The sequence below is a fragment of the Podarcis melisellensis genome, assembly GCF_964234715.1.
Source record: "Podarcis melisellensis genome assembly, chromosome: 8".
NCBI classification, from domain to species: domain Eukaryota; kingdom Metazoa; phylum Chordata; class Lepidosauria; order Squamata; family Lacertidae; genus Podarcis; species Podarcis melisellensis.
This window is the reverse complement of record NC_138540.1, coordinates 26,469,056-26,492,997: the sequence shown is the minus strand read 5'-3', so window position 1 is coordinate 26,492,997 and position 23,942 is coordinate 26,469,056. Positions and strand designations below refer to the sequence as shown.

At 47.0% G+C, this 23,942-nt stretch overlaps 1 protein-coding gene across 1 annotated transcript; it reads right to left on the bottom strand.

The window, feature by feature from the left end:
- Positions 1 to 517: 517 nt before the first annotated feature.
- On the bottom strand, positions 518 to 23,721 carry LOC309375845 (trypsin-3-like; the record flags this gene model as incomplete). Its single annotated transcript, XM_081921763.1, has 6 exons — positions 518 to 667; positions 2,823 to 3,089; positions 5,950 to 6,091; positions 8,242 to 8,401; positions 17,435 to 17,545; positions 23,667 to 23,721. The coding sequence occupies 6 exons, from the start codon at positions 23,719 to 23,721 to the stop codon at positions 518 to 520; spliced, it is 885 nt and encodes a 294-aa protein (XP_081777889.1).
- Positions 23,722 to 23,942: the final 221 nt, after the last annotated feature.

Sequence of the window (23,942 nt, the reverse complement as noted above, 5' to 3'; positions counted from 1 at the left end):
TTATCATCACTTTTAAAAGAAGACTGTTGTGTCTCTATTCTTTTTAAGAGGGAACAAAGGGGATTTACCAGGAACAAACCTAATATGGACAAGCCAGATTGGATTGCTTAACTCAAGAGATTCAGATGAATCGAACAACTAGCTTCCTGCAATATACAGGGGAACGTACTCTGCTACCAGCTCACTAGCGTGAGTGAGGAAGGATCATATTTAAATCAATATATCCTCTTCTACTATCCACAACATTCCCACACTCAACTCCTGAGAGGTCTGTAGAGAAGGAGGTCCTCCTTCAGATATTCAGGACCTAAATTAATGGTGTATTTCACAACTGAAGTAATGCACACTGGACATTTAAAGTGTTTTGGGGGCAGAGAGAGAAGATGATTAATCCCAGGGTCTGAAGTTACTTAAATATGTAACTCAACATAACAAGTCATTTGTGTTGTTTTCAAGATATATATACATATATATTCTACGAATTGGTTATTTGATCATCAGGGACCGAACAGCAGGTTTATTTCTTGAAGATGGTCTTGTAAATCCATTTCTGGAAGTTGGAGACTGCCGTGTAGACACCTGGGTATCTGGGGCTGGCGCAGCTGTGGCCCCAGGAAACAATCCCATAAACACGCCCTTCACACACTAAGGGGCCCCCAGAATCGCCCTGGTGGGAGAAAGAAAGGGGGCGGAAACACAGTGAAGAGAATTAGCATTAAAGCTTCGTCAAAGCAGCTGCTAATATCCATCAGTTCTTTATATTAAAAAGCAAACTACATTTTTAAAAAGTAATTTCACAAAGCTGTTTTAAAGTCTCGACCCATCCCCACCTGGTCCCTGTTGGAAGCATAACACTCAAAAGGAAGAGTGGCACGTTTTAGGATCCAGTTTCTGGAATAGCCAGACAAGTTTCTTGGTATTGGCTCCTAAGTATGGACCATTAAGGTAACAAAGGAAGTGGCTCTGTGCAGGATTCAAACACAAACAGGTGGGCCCCCTCTCTCAACTAGCCGTTAGCTGGTCTGACTTGAGGTGTGCATGAGGGAGCTAGAAGCAGGCAGAAAACAGAGGCAGAGACATGCTTGGTTTCTGCTTGAACCCAAGGCTGCAGCTCTGGGAGAAGCAAGACCTTATTGGGGTGTTAATGTTGTGAAAGGTAGAAAGGCAAATGTGGTGTGTGTGTGTGTGTGTGTGTGTGTGTGTGTGTGTGTGTGTGTGTAAAAGGTAAACATAAAGGATCCCTGGATGGTTAAGGCCAATCAAAAGTGACTATGGGGTTGCAGCGCTCATCTCGCTTTCAGGCCGAGGGAGCACAGACAGCTTTCCGAGTCATGTGGCCAGCATGACTAAACCGCTTCTGGTGCAACCATGTTTACTTTCCTGCTACCTATTTATCTACTTGCACTGGCGTGCTTTCGAACTGCTAGATTGGCAGGAGCTGGGGCAGAACAACGGGAGCTCACCCCGTCATGGGGATTCAAACCACCAATCTTCTGATCGGCAAGCCCAAGAGCTCAGTGGTTTAGACCACAGCACTACCCATATTCTTTACTTTTACCTTTGTGTGTGTACTAGAAGCAGGCTGCAGGTTGGGCAGTTGAGTGACAAAGGCATGCCTGATTTCTGCTGGAATCAAAGCCTGTGGCTATGGGAAGACCCTCTTGGATTTGGGGTGCTATTGCTGTAATCTCCTCCATTGTAGGTTTGGGTTGTATATATTTAGGGTGACATGCAACAATATGTGTCTAGGTGCATGACTGAGCATGGAAGCTTGCAGTCATCGCCTCCAAAATTTAATTGCTAGGAAAGAGGGAGGGGGTGAACCCCAGAGAACAGCAACATCATCAGCTCTCTCAAAGAACATTTCAAGAAGGGATCCCCCAACCTGTCAAAGACGAGAACAGCAATTTAAGGGCAACCAGGAAAACTGGCACTGGTAAAGCAGGCAGCACTGGGCTATCTGCCCTTGGAATTAAGCCCTTCTCAAATAAAGATGAATCACAGCTAAAGGAGAAATGCAGAAGGTGGGCAGCAGGGAAAGGTTTATTTCTGAAAGGCACAGAGTGGGGGTGATTCAATCAACGCAGAGACCATTCTGGAAGATAACAGGATAGTAGAGGATGGGGAGAACCCTCTTTCATATCCAAAAACCCAGGGGTGGCATGGAGTCTCCAGCCTATTGGCAGAGAGGGGATGTGGCTAGGGAGAGTCTCAAGGGCCAGATAAAGAGAGCTAGAGGGCCACATTTCGCTCTCAGGCTTGAGAACATAAGGAGAGCCTGCAAGATCAGGCCAATGGACCAGCTAGTCTAGCCTCCTAGACTAGAGTGTGGACCAGCTAATCTAGCCTCCTAGAGCCAGTGTGGTGTAGTGGTTTAGAGCAGTAGACTCGTAATCTGGGGAACCGGGTTCGAGTCTCCGCTCCTCCACATGCAGCTCCTGGGTGACCTTGGGCTAGTCATGCTTCTCTGAAGTCTCTCAGCCCCACTCACCTCACAGAGTGTTTGTTGTGGGGGAGGAAGGGAAAGGAGAATGTTAGCCACTTTGAGACTCCTTAGGGTAGTGATAAAGCGGGATATCAAATCCAAACTCTTCTTCTTCCTGTTCTCACAGAAGCCACCCAGATGCCTGCAGGAAACCCATAAGCAGGATTCGAACACAAGAGCCCTCTCCCCTCCTGCGGTTTCCAGCAACTGCTATTCAGGAAGTGTTACTGCCTCTGACTGAGACCCCAGCCCACCCACCCTGCGCTAAGCTGATCAGTTTTCCGAAGAGGCGTTTAGTCTTCCGAACTTCCTCTGATAAACAGACACCGGCGTTTACCTGACAGGCATCTTTCCCACCAGTGTTGAACCCGGCGCAGATCATGTTCCTGGTGATGTACCCAGCGTACGAAGAGGAGCTGTTGCACTTCCAGGTGGAGATGATGGGGAGGTGGACGCTGCGCAGAGTGTCTGACGTCCTGCCCCCAATGGGAGTGGTGTAACCCCAACCGGAGACTTGGCAGAAACGTCCATCCCGGACCGTGGCTCCTTGCTGGGGAAGGGGCACGATGGAGACAAAGGGGCTGTAGGCCACCGGCCGGTTCAGCTGTTTCGAGACATCAAGGGGGGGAGGTCACTTATTCCATCAATTCAATCTCACACGGATGCAGACCCTCCAGTTTGGGCCGGCGGAGCCAATGGCTGGCATGCTCAGGTGTATGTCAAGAGCGCACACCTGAGCAGCAGCTCCATTGACCTCCTTCATCATTGCAACTTTCTCACTCAGTTGCCATTTGTTCAAGCCCAGACACTGATGCAGAGTTAGACAAAGGAGGATTGGCAGGTGCCACTGCCTGCTTGCTCATTGACTTTTTAAATTTTTTTATTTTTAAATGATATTTATTGAGTTTCCATTTTATAACATATAAATACAATTTTTGTTTTTTCCACATAAACTCAAGCTCATTTGAGCTCATCGACTTCCCCCCCTTCCCACCTCATGGTTACTTTATTTATTTGCTATCTCATCACATTTCTAATTTTCCCCTTTTCCCATTGTCCTATTTAATTTATCTGTAAAAAGATAAAATTTTCATCCTTATAAGCCTTTTCAAATCATTCCTGCCAATGTTGTTAACTGTTTACAATTGTCCTTCAAATATTGTATAAATTTCCCCCAATCTTTTTGGAAAGCTTGATCTTGCTGGTTTGGGATTTTCCCGATCAGCTTTGCCATATTCCATCATCTTCGTCTGCCACTCTTCAATTGTTGGTAACTCCTGTTGTTTCCATTTTGGGGTTATTAAAATTTTTGCTGCAGTGGTTGCATGCATAAATAATTTTTGATCTCTTTTAGGATTTTTTCCCCCTACTATACCCAGTAAAAACACTTCTGGTTTTTTTTAAAGTGTGTGTGTGTGTGTGTGTGTGTGTGTGTGTGTATTATTATATATCAAATCTCAGAAGGTTTTCATGTCCACCACATATGGTAAAGGTTTCCTTCTTTTTCTTTACATTTCCAACATTCCTTGTTTTTCATTTTATACATTTTAGCAAGTTTTGTTGGCGTTAACTACCGCCTATACATCATTTTCATAATATTTTCTTTCAATGCACTGCAGGCTGTAAATTTAAAGCTTGCTCATTGACTCTTTGCCCAGCACTGATGTGTTGAATTGTTTTTTGAAACAGAAGTTATACTGTTACATACAGCCTGTTACGGTGCGTGTGTCGTTATCAGCAAGCAAGCTGGCAAAAACAATATGGAGGCAGAAGAAGAGGAACAGCTGTGATAACGAAGGTATTATAGATTTAGGAGGGACCCCGCTCCCCCTCAAATTGTAGAAATGCATAAATGCTAGGATTTTGATTCATTGGCATATTGACGCAGGCCTGGCCAGGACGCCTTCTGGGCTTGACGAGACATCTGACCCTCGCCTGAGCCTTCTCCAGCTGTTGAATTGCACATCACCTCCCTAAGCTAGCAAGCCCCACCTGGACTGTGGGTCCTGGCCTTTCTTCCTTCAGAACTAACAGCTGTAAGTTCTGGGATCCTGAGGTCAGGGGTAGTACGTCCCATTTTGGCACTTGAGGCAAAACAGAAAGTGCTGCCCTGCTGTGCCACATCACCACTCGCCACCTCTGTGCCACCTGCCGGTGGCACTGCAGCTGTACCACTTCTTGTGGAGAAGCACTGCTGGCATTGGCAGGCCCAGACAGAGGGGAGGCCATATGGGCCACTTGGCCCGGGCCTCTGATTCCAAAGGGGGCCTCGGTCAGCATATTCACAATCGCAGGGGATACACTGGGGCAAACAGGGAGGTGCAAAAGCGGCGGTGGTGGTGGGCGGATTCCCTGGGGCCATGGCTGGCAGTGAAAGGAAAGCATTTTTAAATGCAAATACTTAAAATAATCCTTTTCCCTATGTATTTTTTAAAAGCACTATTGTATATCTATATTTTCCATTTTGTCTTTATATGCAGATACGGTTCAAGCCTTGAAATAAAATTATTTGTCAGCATAACTTTTGTGAAAATTATTTACCGGTATATACTTACTTATTTATAAGACTTCAGTTATCCCAAGGGTAAAAGGGGGGGGCAACATTGTCTACCTGGCCCGGGCCTCTGCCTGTCTCTGCAAGACCCTGGGCATTGGTGCTGATTCCCTGAAAGAGCTTGCAAGATCTCACCTGAATCTCATGAGATCTTTTGCTCTCCTTGACATTGTTCTCTTTGCAAGACTTTGATGAGATCTCGCAAGACCTTACAGGAAACCAGCACCTATACTGGCACCGCTTCTCTGGCAGAGATGGGGCCGTGGCAGGAGGCATCCATGAGGCTTCACACTACTTTGTGGGTGGGCCGGCCTTGCCTGAGGTCATTATAGGCATACACACTGGTATCTGTTTACCTGTAAGCACAAACCTTAAAAAAAAAAAAACCAACAAGTTTCCCAATCTACCAGATTTGCGCAAAACAGCAGCCATATGTTGTGTGTGCGTGTGTGTGTGTGTGTGTGTGTTGCTCCAAGCCAGGAAAGCTGAGATACATGGGGATCTGTTTACATGTGCACATGCACCTTTTGTGATCTACCGTGCTTGCACAAAACTAAAAATAAGCGATGCCTCACCCCAAACTAGGTAAGGATTTCGAGCTGTTCACATGAAAGGCTGCCCGACCCTTCATTTCCTCCACCTTCCCTCCCCAGCTCAACAGCTTTGATTTCCTAAAAAAAAGCTGAACAACTTTGCCTGCCCTTCCCCAAAATTCTGGCTATGCCCATGGCTGGTGTTTCTCCATTTTCTTTGTTTTTCAGTCCCCCACATAATTGCAATTTTAAAAAGTCACCGTTTTCAAAGATCTGGCCAGCAGGCTGTGGATCCTGGCGCACCTGGACATGCCAGCTGAAACTTTCCCTTTCTTTCAATCCTGACCCCGTTCTGCCACCTAGGAAAACTTTGTTACCTTGATAAGCATGATGTCTGCATTTTTGGAAGTGGCGCTGTATTCTGGATGGACCACCATGCGGGCAGGTCGGAAGATCTGTTCCGTGCCTTCAAATGTGGAAAGCGAATATTCCCCGGCTACGATCAGCATCTGGTGGATTCTGAAAGAGGAGCAAGAAAACAGGATGAGGGTGGATTTATCGCAAACATGTCAGATTTGGGTTAGACAGGGGTCTGTTATGCAGGATTGTCAGATCTTGATATGTCTTTGGGCTTACCACAGATAGGTAGTATAGTAACCTCTCCAGAACCATATAAGACAGTAGTTACCGTATTTTTCGCTCTATGAGACGTACTTTTCCCCTAATAAAAAGTAAGGGGAAATGTGTGTGCGTCTTATGGAGCGAATGCAGGCTGCAAGGCTACCCCAGAAGCAAGAACAGTGAGAGGGAGTGCTGTGCAGCGCTCCCTCTCGCTGTTCTGGCTTCTGGGATAGCCCCGTGAAGCCTCCACAGGGCAGGGGGAGCCTTCATCCCACTGCCCTGCAGAGGCTTCGTGCGGCTATCCCTGGCTTTTGCAGGAGGTGGGGGAAGGGACAGAGAGAGTTGCTCTGTCCCTTCCCCCACCTCCCAGAAAAGCCCCCAAGAGCCACGCTCCCTTTAAAGAGTGTGCGGCACTTGCGGGAGGTGGAGGGAAAGCCAGGAGGGCAAGAGGGATCGGTGCGCACCGATCCAGCTTGCTCTTCTGGCTTCAGGGATAGCCCTGCAAAGTCTCCTGAGCGAAGAGGGAGGAGCGCTCCCTCTTCGCTCAGAAGGCTTTGCGTTGCTTTCTTATTTCTTGTTTTCCTCCACTAAAAACTAGGTGCGTCTTATTGTCCGGTGCGTCTAATAGAGCGAAAAATACGGTAATTTGTAGGAAGAACTTTGCTGTAAAACCTGGCAACGGGGGGGGGGGGGATCTGACTAAAAGCTGTCCACTGCCCCTTTTCTCAAGTTTCTTCCTCTATCCACCTGTTCCTTCATGCTCCTTTCCCATTAAATTACTACTCTACAAAATTTTCCTTCAGCCACTGATACAGAAAAAAATTGGGTGGTTGGCTTTTGCTGCCCAACTCCCCAAGGGACTACGTCCCCTAAGTCCATGATCAGTCAGAGATGAATGGATGGAGGCAGGATGCAATGAAAGCAAGACAGATCTTTATACTACTACTAATAATAATAATTTATTACTTATACCCTGCCCATCTGGCTGGGCTTCCCCAGCCACTCTGGGCTGCTTCCAACAAAATATTAAAATACAGTAATCCATCAAACATTAAAAGCTTCCCTAAACAGGGCTGCCTTCAGATGTCTTCTAAAAGTCTGGTAGTTGTTTTTCTCTTTGACATCTGGTGGGAGGGTGTTCCACAGGGCAGGTGCCACTACCGAGAAGGCCCTCTGCCGGGTTCCCTGGACCTCAGTGTCTGGGTAGAACAATGGGGGTGGAGACGTTCCTTCAGATATACTGGGCCGAAGCCATTTAGGGCTTCAAAGGTCAGCACCAACAATTTGAATTGTGCTCGGAAACATACTGGGAGCGAATGTAGGTCTTTCAAGACCAGTGTTATGTGGTCTCGGCGGCTGCTCCCAATCACCACTCTAACTGCCGCATTCTGGATTAGTTGTAGTTTCCATGTCACCTTCAAAGGTATCCCCAAATAGAGCGCATTGCAGTAGTCCAAGCTAGAGATAACCAGAGCATGAACCACTCTGGTGAGACAGTCTGCAGGCAGATAGGGTCTCAGCCTGCGTACCAGATGGAGCTGATAAACAGCTGCCCTGGACACAGAATTGACCTGCGCCTCCCTGGATAGCTGCGAGTCCAAAATTACTCTCAGGCTGCGCACCTGGCCCTTCAGGGGCACAGTTACCCCATTCAGGACCAGGGAGTCCTCCACACCTGCCCACCTCCTGTCCCCCCAAAACAGTACTTCTGTTTTGTCAGGATACAACCTCAATCTGTTAGCCGCCACCCATCCTCCAACCGCCTCCAGGCACTCACACAGGACCTTCACCACCTTCACTTTATTTTTCTGTTGCAACAGAGTTCCCTCCCCACCTAGCAAGGAGGCAAGAGGGACTCAAAACCAAGAAGAAACATCTCTTTCTGCTTTGGACTTTGAACCTTTGACATGCTTTTGAGTTTGTGCACCGTTTCCAAATCAGTGCTGCCTATTACTGACCGGCTCCCACCAACCTATTTTGATGCAGGATGCCCAATGGATGGACCTGGAGAGCGTTCAGATGTTCTGCTGTGTGCCTTGGCTCCTTACCCTGTTTTGCAGTGGGCGGCGGTCAGGACCCAGTTCCGACTGATGAGGGCTCCACCACAGAAATGGTAGCCTGTATTCCTTTTCAGAGAGACCAGGTACTTGGAAGAGTGGGGTGAAACTATGTAGCCCCCAATGATCCGTTGGGAGTCGCTCGCGCCTTCTGCAGAGTGGAGGGGAAGAACTGTCATACAATAATCAGAATCTCCGAGGGGGCAAAAATCTATACACGGGACCCAGCAACAACTGAAGGCTCCTCCAAATGTACTTTTTTAATTGTACATTTATTACAGTTTGCGGTCCTTTATGTGTGGTCATTTCAACACAGCTTGGGCCTCACAAAAGCAGTTGAAGGGTTGCTGTGCCCAACGCCAGTCCTACTCAGAGTAGACCAGTGCTTTTTTTCTTGGGGGGGTACGCAGGGATACGCATATGCCTTAACATTTGTGAATCTTTGTACTTTTAGCCATTTACTGCATTTATTTTTCCCGATTTGAACTATAAAATGGGGGTTTTATTGAGTCAAAATGAAAGTACCCCTAAACATTTATTTTTTTAATAGAAAAAAGCACTGGAATAGAACCAGTGAAAATAATGGACATGACCCACTTAGGCCTGGTGACTTCAGTGGGTTAACTCTGAGTGGGACCCATTCTGCTTCGTTTCCAATTAGCACACACCCAATAACTTCCTGCTCTGATCTTGCTACTTTTAAAAACCACAATCATTCCATTTTAGGGTTTTTCTTTGTCTTGTCCTGTATTTGTTGCACTTTTGCAAGATTGCCTCTCCTGACTGGGCAAAAGACTGGGCAAACGTCACTGGTCAACTAGTGTAAAGCAAAATGATGTGTGGGCAGCCCAGTATAAATCTGCTACTAGTGCATTATTATTGTGTCCGTAACATGTTGCAGAATACACACAACAGCCACCGCTTTGGAGGGAGTCTAACCTAGAAGTTTTTATAAGGGTCAGATAGAACCACATGACCTGCCCTGACCTATCATTGTTGAGGCTCCCTAGAGATGTAACTAAAACTGCAACAGATTGTTGCAGCATGAAGTGCTGCTACTGCTCAGTGTTTCAACCACTCAGCCAGGCCCTCCCTAGCGTTATTATCCCCCTCGCTCCCTACCCCCATGCTCATTGAGCATGCTTGGTCCTAACTGAGCCGCTGGGGGTGGGGGAGGTGCCCTATCCTTAATTCCTCCCACCCTTGCAATCTTTTCTGGACTTCTGCAAACATTGGGAGTTCACACTTGTGCATGGTGATGCTGTTTTCATCCCATAAACCAGAGGTTTTCATCCTTTTTGGGTCCACGGTTCCCTTGACCAACTACATTCTTTCTGCGGCACCCTTGTGGGGCCCAGTTATGTCACCCTGTTATGTACTGAGTTGAATAGGATCCAAAATGCAGCAATCTGATTGGTCCTTGAACAACAGGATCCAAAATGCAGCAGTCTGCTTGGTCCTAGAACAATGCAGCAGTATGATTGGTCCACAGGAGCCACCCAATCCAGCTCCAGGTGGAAGTTAATCCACAACCTGATTGGCCTACAGGAGAATCCCGGAATTAGCCAATCACGTGCGGCCCATTGTGCAAATAATTTATATAAAGCAGATATTGTGGGGGAACTTCCATTCCTCCTCACCACAATGAGCTGAATAAAGAGCATGAAATCCACTCTCGACTCCGAGTATATTTCACACCCCTTGCCTGCAGAGCTGGCGGCCCCTCACCCCTTTTCGAACATCCTCCCTTGTGGAGTGTTCCCTCAGCCTCTTCCCCTCTCCTTGGGAGTACTCTGAGCAGCCGAAGCTGGTGCCTTGGTCTCTGAGCTCCCCTCTCCGGCCCCAAAGAGAGGTGCCTCTTCACACTGCACCACAGAATCCTGAGAAGCAACCCCTGGCCAGCCCCAGAGGCACCATTCACTTGTGGATTTTGTAGCCAGGGATCCTGCAACAAACAGCAGCACAAGCCTTTGGGAGGCCGAGATGTGAGAGGGCATTGGAGGAGCGAGGGAAGGAAAGAGGGACAGAAGCCAGTACAGTGGTACCTCTGGTTACGTACTTAATTTGTTCTGGAGGTCCGTTCTTAACCTGAAACTGTTCTTAACCTGAGGCACCACTTTAGCTAATGGGGCCTCCTCCTGCTGCCACGCCGCCAGAGCACGATTTCTGTTCTCATCCTGAAGCAAAGTTTTTAACCCGAGGTACTATTTCTGGGTTAGTGGAGTCTGTAACTTGAAGCGTCTGTAACCTGAAGCGTCTGTAACCTGAGGTACCACTGTATTGTCCGTGGCACCTCTGACCATCATTCAAGGCACCCCAGGGTGCCACGGCACACTGGTTGAAGACCACTGCCATAAGCAACCACACTTGGAGAATTACGGTACTATATAGGACAGGAAGCTGTTAATAGATAGCCTTAGAGACGCCTCCTCTGACCATCACTGATTACCACACCAGCCATTGCCTCATTCATTCGCTCAGTTTTCAGAGAGAATACAAGGCAGCATTGCTGGCGAATCCATTTTATTCCAGTGTTTTCTGTGTCGTTCTCTAGTCTTTCCTCAGACTTGATTCGTGATGATTCACTGCACTGCACCCCACCATTAAAATACAATTTCAGCATCAGACTGTTCAGTGTGAATGCGCTGGTGAGGTTTCTCCCTCCTACTGGCCCTTTAATTAGTCATTTCCTGTTCTCGGTATGTGCCTGCTTTAAAAAGAAAAGAAAATACTGAAAGGCTACCAGTTCCCAATCTCTCTTTTCCACGAATGCCTTGCCATTTAAAGATAATGTTCTTTCTTTTAAAAATCAATTGGCTTTCTGCAGGCAATAGAAGATCTGATTGTTCCAGCAAGTTTTTACTGCTGTGAACATTTTATTACTAAACTCTTACTGCCAAGTTTACTGCTGCTTACTTTATGCTCAATTTTATTGGGCTAAAAATTTAAAAGGTTTTATTCTGTTTTCTTCCCTTTTTTAAAAAATAAATAAAATTATTCTGCTATTCTAACTGTTTTGCTCTTCCTACTCTTTTTAAAAAGGGGGGTGGGAACCACTTCCCTAACCTGGTTCTGGAGTCAAATATAACCCCAGTTAAAAAGACAAAAAAACACCTTTATATATGCTTGATAATGGTACCAATATATTGGGTAAAAATGAAACTGAATTAAGGATGGCTGTTTTGAAAACTGGAATTCAACCATAACAGTATGTTCTGCATCCTGGAAGGGGAAACTTTGCTATTTCCTCTCCTTGTTCAGAGGGGGAAATGATGAGAATCCCTCCGACAGGAGGCAGCGATGGGCACTCAACGGATGGCTTTGAAAGATGATTTGACAAAGTCATGGAAGAGAAGGCTATCCATGACTGCACTATGCCTCCAGGGTGGGAGGCAGTAATGCCATCGGATACCAGTTGCTGGAAATTCCTGGAGGGGAGAGTACAGCACAGTGGTGCCTCGCAAGACGAAAAGAATCCGTTCCGCGAGTCTCTTCGTCTTGCGGTTTTTTCGTCTTGCAAAGCAAGCCCATTAGCGGATTAGCGGATTAGCGCTATTAGCGGCTTAGCGGGCTTAGCGGATCAGCTGTTAAGCAGCTTAGCGGATCAGCTGATAAGCGGCTTAGTGGATCAGCTGTTAAGCGGCTTAGCGGATCAGCTGTTAAGCGGCTTAGCAGATCAGCTGATAAGCGGCTTAGCAGATCAGCTGATAAGCGGCTTAGCGGCTTGGGAAAAAGGGGGGAGGGGGAAAAACCCGCAGGAACTCGCAAGACATTTTCGTCTTGCGAAGCAAGCCCATAGGAAATTCGTTTTGCGAAGCACCTCCAAAATGGAAAACCCTTTCGTCTAGCGTGTTTTCCGTCTTGGGAGGCATTCGTCTTGCGGGGCACCACTGCATTCCTCAAGCTCACATGCTTCCCCCAGGCATCTGGTTGGCCACTGTGAAGTTTAGATGGGCCACTGGCCTGATCCAGCACGCCCTTCTTGAGTTCAGAGGAAACCTCCCTCCCATGGAATTTACTTCTGCTTAGACAACACTCAGAATCTTGACTGTTATGTACTAAGCTTGGAACCATAGAACAATAGGCAAGTAGGATCCTAGAATGCAACAACTGATTGGAAAAGACCAATCAGGCTCCAGGAGGAAGTTAATCAGCCTATGAGGCTGGTACGATCGTAGAATGCAACAACTGATTGGCCTGCAGGAAAAGACCAATCAGGCTCCAGGAGGAAGTTAATCAGCCAATCAGACGGGACTCGTTGTGTAAATAATGTATATAAAAGCCTGAGGTTTGGGGGGGCAATTCAATCACTGTTTTACAAGCTGCAATAAAGAGCATGAAATCACTACAGGACTCCAAGTATATTTCATTGACCAAAGAGATAGACGTTACCAGATAAAGTAAAACGATCTCAAAGGTCATGTGCAGGGGTCATCAAACATTTTCAGCAGGGAGCCAGTCCACTGTCCCTCAGACCTTGTGGTGGGCCAGACTATATTTTGGAAAAAATATATGAATGAATTCCTATGCCCCACAAATAAACCAGAGATGCATTTTAAATAAAAGCACACATTCTACTCATGTAAAAAAATCAGGCAGGCCCCACAAATAATCCAGAGATGCATTTAAAATAAAAGGACACATTCTACTCATGTAAAAACACGCTGATTCCCAGACCGTCTGCAAGTCGGATTTAGAAGGCAATTGGGCCGGATCCAGCCCCTGGGCCTTGGTTTGCCTACCCATGGTCACGTGGAACCACAGTTTTAATTTTCCTTACAGCTGATTGTGAAAAGGCGACACCTGAGCAGCACAGTCCTCCTGTGGAGGCAACCAGCGACAGCTCTTTTAAATGCACATTTAAGAGTTGCCTTTTTGAAATATGAGTGTACCGTTTTTCAAAAGAAAAAACGACTGGAAATTGGAAGAGGAGACTTGTCAGGAAGCAAGAACATCCAAATTTATGTTCTCTGGAGTGGAGATAATTGCTCTGTTATGCAGTGTCACTTTAGTTCGGAGGGGGGGGTTAAAGTGCTTTAAAAAAAATAACAGGTAATGTGACTTCTTAATCTGCATGTTCTTACACATGCTTAGAATCACAGAACTGTAGAGTTGGAAGGGACCACAAGGATCATGTAGTCCAGCCCTCTGCAATGCAGGAATCTCAACTAGATCATACATGACAGATGGCCATCCAACCTCTGCTTAAAAGCCTCCAAGGAAGGAGATTCCACAACCTCCCAAGGGAGACCATTCCACTGTCAAACAGCTCTTACTGTCAGAAAGTTCTTCCTGATGTTTAGCCGGGAGCTCTTTTCTTGCAGCTTGAATCCGTTGATTTTGATCCTACCCTCCAGAGCAGGAGAAAACAAGCTTGCTCCATCTTCCATGTGGCAGCCCTTTAGATATTTGAAGATGACTATTGTGGCGCTGTGGGTTAAACCACAGAGCCTAGGACTTGCCGATCAGGCGGTTCGAATCCCCACGACGGGGTGAGCTCCCATTGCTCGGTCCCAGCTCCTGCCAACCTAGCAGTTCGAAAGCACGTCAAAGTGCAAGTAGATAAATAGGTACTACTCCGGCGGGAAGGTAAACGGCGTTTCCGTGCGCTGACCACGTGACCCGGAAGCTGTACGCCAACTCCCTTGGCCAATAAAGCGAGATGAGCGCCGCAACCCCAGAGTCGGTCACGGCTGGACCTAATGTTCAGGGGTCCCCTTTACCTTTATTATATCTCCTCCCAATCTCCTCATCTCCAGACAAAACACCCCCAACTCCCTCAACCATTCCTTATCAGGCTTGGTTTCCAGACCCCTTGATCATCTTGGTTGCCCTCCCCTGTGCATGTTCCAGCTTGTCAATATCCTCCTTAAACTGTGGTGCCCAGAAGTGGACACAGGACTCCAGGTGTGGTCTGATCAAGGCAGAATAGAGCAGGCCTATGGCTTCCCTTGATCTGGACACTAGACCTCTGTGGATACAGCCTAGAATTGCATTAGCTTTTTTCTTTTCTTTTGCTGGCGGTGAATCCCATTGAACTCAGTGGGGCTTTGTTCAGGGAAAGCATGCTCACCATTGCAGTGCCTATAAATGAAGTTGATTTGCCAGAGGTTATTTGTTTAATTTACACAAGCTGCAAAATCCCAATTTCCTTGGCAGAGAATCTGCATCGCCTTGGTGCGAAATGCCCTACAGCTCTGCAGCACAGCAGATGCTTTGCTTGCAAAAAGTCTCCTTCATCCTTTTTTAAAAAAACATGATTTAAAGGATCGGCTAGCTAGCAGGTTGATTGACAGCCCCTCCGCTTGGTTCTTCAAAGGCCTGCTGCCAGTCAGAGCAGGGACTACTTAGGTTACATGGTGTCTACATTGGTGTATATATTGAGGGCTGGTGCCTATTGGGACTGGTAGGGTGGAAGGCAAGGAAGCCAAACAGTAGGTGGAATCAGAGCCAATGACAGGTGGAGGCATGTCAGTATATTTTTGTCCGCATCCTTCTCCTCCCTGAGGAGTTTTACATTAAAACTAAGGAGGAGGAGGAAGCTGAAAGCCAGTGTAATGTACTGAGTTGAATAGGATCCAAAATGCAGCAGTCTGATTGGTCCTAGAACAATAGGATTCAGAATGCAGCAGTCTGATTGGTCCTAGAACAATCGGACCCATAATGCAGCAGTCTGATTGGTCCACAGGAGCCACCCAATCCAGCTCCAGGTGGAAGTGAATCCGCAACCTGATTGGCCTACAGGAGAATCCCAAAATTAGCCAATCACGTGCAGCCCATTGTGTAAATAATGTACCGTATATAAAGCAGACATTGTGGGGGAACTTCCATTCCTCCTCACCACTATGAGCTGAATAAAAAGCATGAAATCTACTCTCGACTCCGAGTATATTTCACTGGCAACAAAGGTGGGATCCTGCTGAGCTGACCGCCACACACAGCACCACAGCACCACCACCTGCCACACCGCTGCCTTGCACCATGTATCCAGGCTTCAGCTCCGGGCCCCAAGGAACTCAGAGTTGCAACCGACAGCCGCTTCTCGCCGTTCAACCCAGCATCAGGAGACGGGGAAGCATACGCCTCCCGTTTCACCTCCCTCCTAGAAGCCAAAGGAGTCACCAACGAAGAAGTTGCCATTGAATGGAACGGCTGAAGGGGCACTTCTCGCCACAGCCCTCTGTGGTGGCTTGTCAAAATGCCTTCTACGCAAAGTGGCAAGTATATTTCAGCCAGGGACAACCCCCTCCCCAAGCAAAGGGCAGGGTGAGATGGCTGAGAGCAGACAGAAGTGGTGGGGCAGTGCCCCATCTGCCCTAATAGACCAACCTCTACTGGGTGTAAGGCCAAATCAATAGAACCCAGAGCCTAGCTACTAGCTTGAGCTGATGGCCAACCCTCCTCCTTCTCCTCCTCCTTCTGCAACTGGTGGTTGCATCCAATCTCACTTGCTTTAAGACATTAGCAGTAGAGAGTTAAGTTCTCTCTGCTCTCCGCTTCCTTCTCTGGCAAGGAGCATCAGAGCGGAGGTGGATATCCCTCTAAGGACAGCCTCCGGTGGATCAGCTACTCAGCTCTCCTCTTCTCCCCGACAATAGAGAAACGAAAGCCATATATTATTCATGTAGCTTTTCTCGAAGGGGAAGTCGAGGAATGAGCAGCAGAAGCCCTCATTGTTTTTCACCGGGTTTCTAAATTATTTGCATTGAAATATACTCAGAGTCGCAAAGTGATTTCATGCTCTTTATTCAGCTCATAGTGGTGAGGAGGGAATGGAAGTCCCCTCAAAGCATCTGCTTTATATACATTATTTACACAATGGGCTGCACATGATTGGCTAATTCCGGAATTCTCCTGTAGGCCAATAAGGTTGTGGATTCACTTCTATCTGGAGCTGGATTGGGTGGCTCCTGCGGACCAATCATACTGCTGCATTGTTCTAGGACCAATCAGACTGCTGCATTCTGAATCCTATCAGACTGCTGCATTTTGGATCCTATTGTTCTAGGACCAATCAGACTGCTGCAGTTTGGATCCTATTCAACTCAGTACATAACATGCATCCTGAGGAAAGGGACAGCAAGCCATTGAATAGCAGTGGGAGACTGTTTTCAGCCGGAGAGCCGCATTCCCTTCAGGGCAGCTTTCCAGGGGCCACATGCCAGGAGTGGATGGGGCCAGAGGCAAAAGCGAGCAGAGCAATGAATGGGCATTTTCTCTTTGTGCACTAAGCTAGTTTCATCACACACCCCTATGCTGTGGGAATTTACAGTCAAACCCAACAATGCATGTTTGCTAAATAAGGATATGAAGGGGTTAAGACTCACAGAGTTCCTGATTGCTAGAGAAGGCACTGTGTGATGTCACTTCCCTTGTGTTCCCTGATGGGAGAAAAGTCAAAAGGGTCTAATCTTATCTACTTCTCCCTGCCATAGAACTCATTCTCTCTTTCCCACTATGCCTCCAAGGCAGATAGATATCTAGCTGGTCTCCGCTTCAGCAGAGACTCCATTTTTTAACTCAACTCTGTATTTTGTAATCTAGAAGTAGAGTTTGCCGGCCTTCCTTTCATTACTTTTAATGCTGGAATCGAGGGCAAGACTTTTATGTGAATAAAACACTATTTTTATCCTTGATTTACAGTCTGTTGCACGGTTCTTTTCTTAAGAGTGGGGAAGAGAAAAATCCAGTCTGCTTCCACAACCTGGATAAATAAAAATAAGGTTACACAGCCTGCTTCCAAAGTTTCCACTCTAATGCCGCAAGGGATGATGTTTTGAACTGCTAACTAATTGTTTTAAATGCTAAACTGATTACTTTAAACGTTCTGCTCACACACGAGTAACAGGGAGGATGAACAGTAAATATATACCTACAAAATCCATCCAACATGCCCTGCATTCAGGCAAGCAAAAAGGTGTACCAGAGACACTGCGGACAGGCTAACACACTCAAGGAGGGTGTGAACTAAGGTTGTGGAGGACTGTGATCTGGGAAGAGCCTAAGGATCAGATATGAAAGCCAGGAAGGCAGTATCTGGCCCCTGGGCCAGCAGGTCATCTCCCTATCTATTCTTTCTTGGACAACATTCTGAAAGCAGCACCTGGAAAGATTTCCAGGCCTATAATCGATGCTGGTCCTCTCATCCCACTACAAAAGCCATATGATGCTGGTACTCCCATACCTGGCCACACCTGTACATTCTCATCACTGCCAAAGGAGCCTCCGGTTGCCTCATCACTCCTGGAGACACGCTCAGGGTCGCCAGCTTTTGAGCTGATCTGTGGAGTCGTCCCTGGAACAAGAGCATGATGTGCAGCTGTTACTGGCCCCCTGAATTGCCGTCTTGATTTCTTACAGATCAATGGGTGGGGAAGGAGCGGTTTTGCATAAAATTTGCAGATACTCATTTTTAGGTGGATATATCCAGGTTTAGAAAGAATGGCTATAATTTAAAAAGAAGCACAAGGTGTTGCAGTGTTCTTATCGTAGTGAGAGCGTGCAGGTGACCTGTGTGTCAGCTAGAGATTAGGGGAGGAAATCTAATGCACTTCTCATTTAAAGCTGAATCCATCAAATTTACACTTTCCAAAATAATATGAGAACCAAAACACATGATACGTCGAAGGTTGCACATAACTTGTTTTTTTGTGTTGTTTTTTTTTTGCAATGCAAGTTCTCCAATCAAATAATGTTTACCAAAATATATGTTTACAAAAAATACTGGTGTGCATAAAAATAAATATATTAGTGAAAGCAATGTACAAAAATGCATTTGGTCATGAGAAATTGCTTGCAAAAATGTGTACATGGGTCAAAACTGCATACAAAATTGTGCTGCTTAGGATAAAATTACACTAGAAAGCTGAAGAATTTTCACGAGTGTGTGTGTGTGTGTGTGTGTGTGTGTGTGTGTATAACTGAATTTAAGATGGAAAAATCTGAGGGTGCGAGAGGACCAAAATAGACTGATCCTTTCCTCCTTATTCCCACAGCAGCCAGCTGCACTGATTGGCTTCATGCTTTCCTCTGGGATTTAGGGAAACAATGTGCAGCTTAAGAAACTGCAGCTTCCAGAATTCTTTGGGGGAGGCTATGACTGTTTAAACTAAGTCATAAACCAGTATGTAAATCGAAACACAGCTATCCTTTGAAAGCTTTACGTCTCTGAATTTTGTAATGCAGTTCTCCAACAAAATAACACCTACCAAAAAATTGTATATTACAAGAAACTTGCACTAAAAGGCTGATAAATTATTATTAGTTCTTTTTTATTTTTAAAACTGACGTAGAAATGTGGATGGGACGCGGGTGGCGCTGTGGGTTAAACCACAGAGCTCAGAACTTGCCGATCAGAGGGTTGGCAGTTTGAATCCCTGCGACGGGGTGAGCTCCCGTCGCTCGGTCCCTGCTCCTGCCAACCTAGCAGTTTGAAAGCATGTCAAAGTGCAAGTAGATAAATAGGTACTGCCCCGGCGGGAAGGTAAACGGCGTTTCTGTGCGCTGCTCTGGTTCGCCAGAAGCGGCATAGTCATGCTGGCCACATGACCCGGAAGCTGTACTCTGGCTCCCTCGGTCAATAAAGCGAGATGAGCACCGCAACCCCAGAGTCGGCCACGACTGGACCTAATGGTCAGGGGTCCCTTTACCTTTACCTTTACAAAGGTGGATAAGCTGAACTAAGGATGGAAAAATGCGAAGCTAGAAATGGAAAAATAGGTCCATCCTTGCTGATAAATATGTCTGGCTGGAATGTTGGCAAGTTGGCGAAACAATTACCGGTAAATGTCACCTGGGTTTGGCAAATCCCCCATATTGAGGAGACCATTCCAGCACCAGCAGCCCTGGTTCCGAAGCAGATTAGGTGCAGCGCACACTAAGCAAGCAATAATCCCGTTTGTGGCAAGTTACTCACCAATCAATGGGAAGAGGAAAAGCAGGAGTTTCATCCCTTGCACTAGCTGCCTGTTCCCACTAAACCGTCTGCTGAAAGGGAGCTGCCCGCAGGACAGGCACTCAGTGAATCACCTCTTCCTCTCGTGCCTGGGCATCCCGGTTCTTCTTTCAGTTGCCATGACAACCCCCATCCCCATGAGAACAGTGGGTCATTCACCTAAGAGGTCCTTCAGGGACGCCAGCACCTGGTTGACTTCCCTTCACCTTACGTTCTTCTCAGCTTCCTCTCCCAGCCCCTTCGCGTTGGGATGAGGTGAAGGGCACCCAGATACTGCCTTTTGCCAGCTTGGACAGTGTTCCTCTTTCTTGGCCAGCTCCCCAGGCCGGCGGCACGAGAGACTCTTCCTAAAAGGAGCTTCCATCTCTCACCGCCTGGCAAGCGACATTGCGGATCCTGCCAGGAGAGATCGCTGACAGCGCAGAAGGAAGAGGATTCAGCTTCTCGGTGCGGATGCTCTGTGGAAATCCTTGGGGAAACGATGAACCTCGACCCCGCTTGAGGGGCAGAGCGCCTGTGCCTTGCACACAAGCGGAACCAAGCTCAGCATCTCTGATGAAAAGAGATCAGGTGGCGTTCTCTTCCTGGTGTTTAATCCTGGATTAGATGGACCATTGCTTTTGCTCCTTATAAAAGCAGTGCCATGTGCATTGATGAGCCTGTAGTTCAAGGGCAACACATACCCCACGGTGAACACCAACTTGGATGGCTTTAAAAGAGAATTAGGCAAATCCATGGAGGACAAGTCTGGCTATGTTCTGTCTTCACTGTTGGGTGCAGTATGGCTCTCAAGGCCACTTGCTGGAATATGCAGGTGGCCAGCTGTCCTGAGGTCCTGTGTGTGTGTTTCACACTGGTACCTGGCTTTCCACTGAGAGAACAGGATCTGGAATAGATGGGCCTTTGGCCTGGTCTGGCAGCTTCTCCTTATGTCCTTAACATGCAGGAGGTCCCAGGTTCAGTCCCTGGTATCTCCAGTTAGAAGCATGAGGTATCAGGTGATGGGCAGGAGTCGTCGCCCAAGAAGATCCTGGGGAGACGCTATCCATCACAGTACACCATGATATATAATGAGTTGAAAAAATGTTTAAAATAACCTTTTCTATATAAAAATCTTCCTTTTAGGATTTTTAGGTGCCGAAATCCCAAGGACATTATAGTTTATGCGTACAGTTTATAATAATTTGAGTTATTGTAAGTTACCATGCATCTGCAGGTCATTGTTTCAATAATTAATTTGAAGTTTATGAAGCATTTCTGTATCCTTCTGCTGTGCTGAAGAAGAATTCCACAAAACAGTATACGGTGGTACCTCGGGTTACAGACACTTCAGGTTACATACACTTCAGAATACAGACTCCGCTAACCCAGAAATAGTGCTTCAGGTTAAGAACTTTGCTTCAGGGTGAGAAAAGAAATCGTGCTCCAGCGGCGTGGCGGCAGCAGCAGGCCCCATTAGCTAAAGTGGTGCTTCAGGTCAGTGGCGTAGCGTGGGGGGTGCAGGGGGGGCCGGCCGCACAGGGCGCAACATCTAGGGGGGGGGAATAGCACTCGCAGCTCTATGCCCCTACCTGGCTCACTCACTCTCTCTCACTGCAGTGCTGGCTGTGCGAATCCGATCCGAGCCGCTGGGTCGCCGCCCACTGGGGAGGGGGTGGGTGCCAGGCGTGCGGTGCGGAGAGAGAGCGAGGGACTATCTGGGGGAGGGACAGTGCAGCGGCCACCCAGCGCAGCGCTGAGCGCGGGAGAGAACCACACCAGACCAGACCAGGCAGCAGCAAGAAGAAGCTGGCAGCGGCGGCAGGTTAGGGGTTAGGGGGCGCAAATTACTTGCCTTGCCCCGGGTGCTGACAACCCACGCTACGCCGCTGCTTCAGGTTAAGAACAGTTTCAGGTTAAGTACGGACCTCCGGAACGAATTAAGTACCGTACTTAACCCGAGGTACCACTGTATCCAGTATATCCGTAATCACTGTTCAATACGTCTGTTTGCACATTTTGTGACTTTCAGAGATTTACAAGATTTCTGTTTATTTGGTTTTGCAGAGAGTGCATATTTCATGTGTTTCATACTGGTCAATGTTCTGTATAGATTATATAAAGAGTTTATATTGATATCGCATTATTGGACTTGGTCATCGTGTTGCCTTTGGATATTACTGAAATCCCAAGGGAGCAGAAAAGACTATTTATGTATGTGACCACGGCTGTGTGGATGTTATTGGCCCAGAGATGGAAAGAAGATAAAGTCCCTACCAGAGAAGAAGTGGCAGATCAAGTTGATGGATTATGCCGAAATATCTAAAATGACTAGAAGAATCAGAAATCAGGAAGACCAAAATTTTAATAAGGAATGGGAAAACTTTATAATGTATCTTAAAATTATAAACAGTTGTAACTGTAAAATTGTAAACAGTTAAAATTATTAGTAGGTGTGGAATAACACTTGTAGTTTACTGGTGAGTTTTGGACACAATGGAGATGTAAAGGATTTGGATTATTATAAAAGATGCAGGAGGACATGACTAACAATAGGACCCACAAAGGGGAGGAGGGAAGTCCAGGAGATTCTCTGGAATCATGTTTCTATGTTGTAGGCTGGATATGTGATTGTAAAAAAATTAATCTGAAAAACCAAATGAATAAATTTATACAATAAATCATGCCGGACACTAGAAGAAACAAAATATCTGGCCTGGTCTGAGGCAGCTTCCAATGTTTAAATTGCCATGTTATGGTGCCATCGTCCACGAAATTGGTTTCCCCCTTGCACCGACTCCCCCCCCCTTACTGCTTCCTAAGCTCATCTGGAATCCAGGTACCCTTGAGGTTTTTTTCTGGTATCTGCAAACGTCTGAGTGCCCCCCTCATTGCTCCATGAAGTCTGACCTTTGTCACCCTTGAAAAGGAAGGACCAGAAGTTGGAAAAGTGAAACCACCATCACCTCTTCCTGTTGTTACTGATGCTGTTGTTAGATTTCTTACCCACACTTCACCATGAGCCCCTGGGGCATGCTACCACAATATAACAATACAGTATTCAGACAAGTTCAAACTAATTGCAATTAAGCAATAAGGTAAGTCCTAGGAAGCATGTCAAGGCGTAAAAGGGTGCTCTGTGGGGAGGGAAATCAATAGCTCCTACAAAGAATGTCCTCTCCTAGGCAACCTGCCAGAGATTTTTTGGGGGTGGTGGAACTACCAAGAGGGCCCCTCTGCCAATCGTAGCACTCAAGAGGGTCTGTAGGGAGGGAGACAATTTTTCACCTTGAATTGGGCCCGGAAATGAACTGGCAACCAATGTTTTTAGAACACCTTGGGTTACATATGCTTCAGGTTACATACGCTTCAGGTTACAGACTCCGCTAACTCAGAAATAGTACCTCGGGTTAAGAACTTTGCTTCAGGATGAGAACAGAAATCGTGCTCCGGTGGCGCGGTGGCAGCGGGAAGCCCCATTAGCTAAAGTGGTGCTTCAGGTTAAGAACAGTTTCAGGTTAAGAACGGACCTCCTGAACGAATTAAGTACTTAACCCGAGGTACCACTGTATTTGAGTTGTACATGGAACTCGAGTCAGTAACCTGGCTGCTGCCTCTTGAACCAGCTGAAGTTTCCAAGTCATCTTCCAGGGCAGTCCCACGTAGAGAGTGTTGCAATAATCCTATCTGGAAGTTACCAGAGCATGGAGTGCAACTTACGTGGCAAGAATCACAATCTGGAAGCAAAGCCGACTTGGCACCCTCAGAAAGGATTTGTTTGGAATTTCCCTTAACTGCAACACAGCCATTAAACACTCAGAAGCCCCAACATCTCTCTACAAGTCCCTCTGAGCTGCGGATGTTTCCAGTTTCCATTTAATTTAGGAAGATGCTCTTTATGGTCCTAAGTAAAATATTGGTTCTCGGTTGCTCGATCAATAAATCTTCTCCACGGATAAGCAAACCGAGGCAAAAGCTAACAGGGAAGCACTCGGTTCTTCATATTCTGCTTGTTTCAGCTCAGTGGAGGAGAAAAAGAGAGGGGGAGAAACAGAGATCACACAACTGGGCAGCCCTTGCTTATTTGATGTGTTGATTGGCTGTAAGAAAGATGGGGTCTTTTGGCAACTCCACCTCTTTTTGGGAAGAGGACCCTGAAGATGTGGGGCAGATCCGGGAGGCTGAGATAGCCAGCGGGCTAGGAATTTATATGACCGTGAAGATGCCTGAAATTATAATATCTGGTACAGAGGTGAGAACCTTGAGTGTGTGCATCTATAATACCCTCAAGGGCTCATTATCTCTGCCCGCAGAGGCTTTCCCCTCTCACCAGTCCTCCTTGGGTGTTGATACTTTGTTAGACTGTCCTTGAACAGTGCAAAGGGGGCTGTCTAGAGCTGGGGATCTGCTTTGCTTTGACTGGGAGAGCTGGGTTCCTTGACAGCTCCAAAATCCGTCGCTTGGGAGGGAACCGCTCAGCCACCTGGGCACACCTGTAGCATCTCGCCTTTCCTGTGCTGCGTCAGCTCCTCTGCCATGCCCAGACTGCCACCCGTACACAGGGAGCATCCCATATCACCACCACAAGAAGATGCTGCTTGCTGAGTGGTGCCGTGGCAGCAGTCCAACCTGGCTGGATAATGAAGGCGGCTTTTGTTCTCAGCCTCCAAGGCCAAAGGAAGCAGCACTTAATCCACCACAAGGCCTCAAAGAGGCCAAAGCCAGCACGGTCCTGTTTTGCCCTCTGTGTACTGAAATA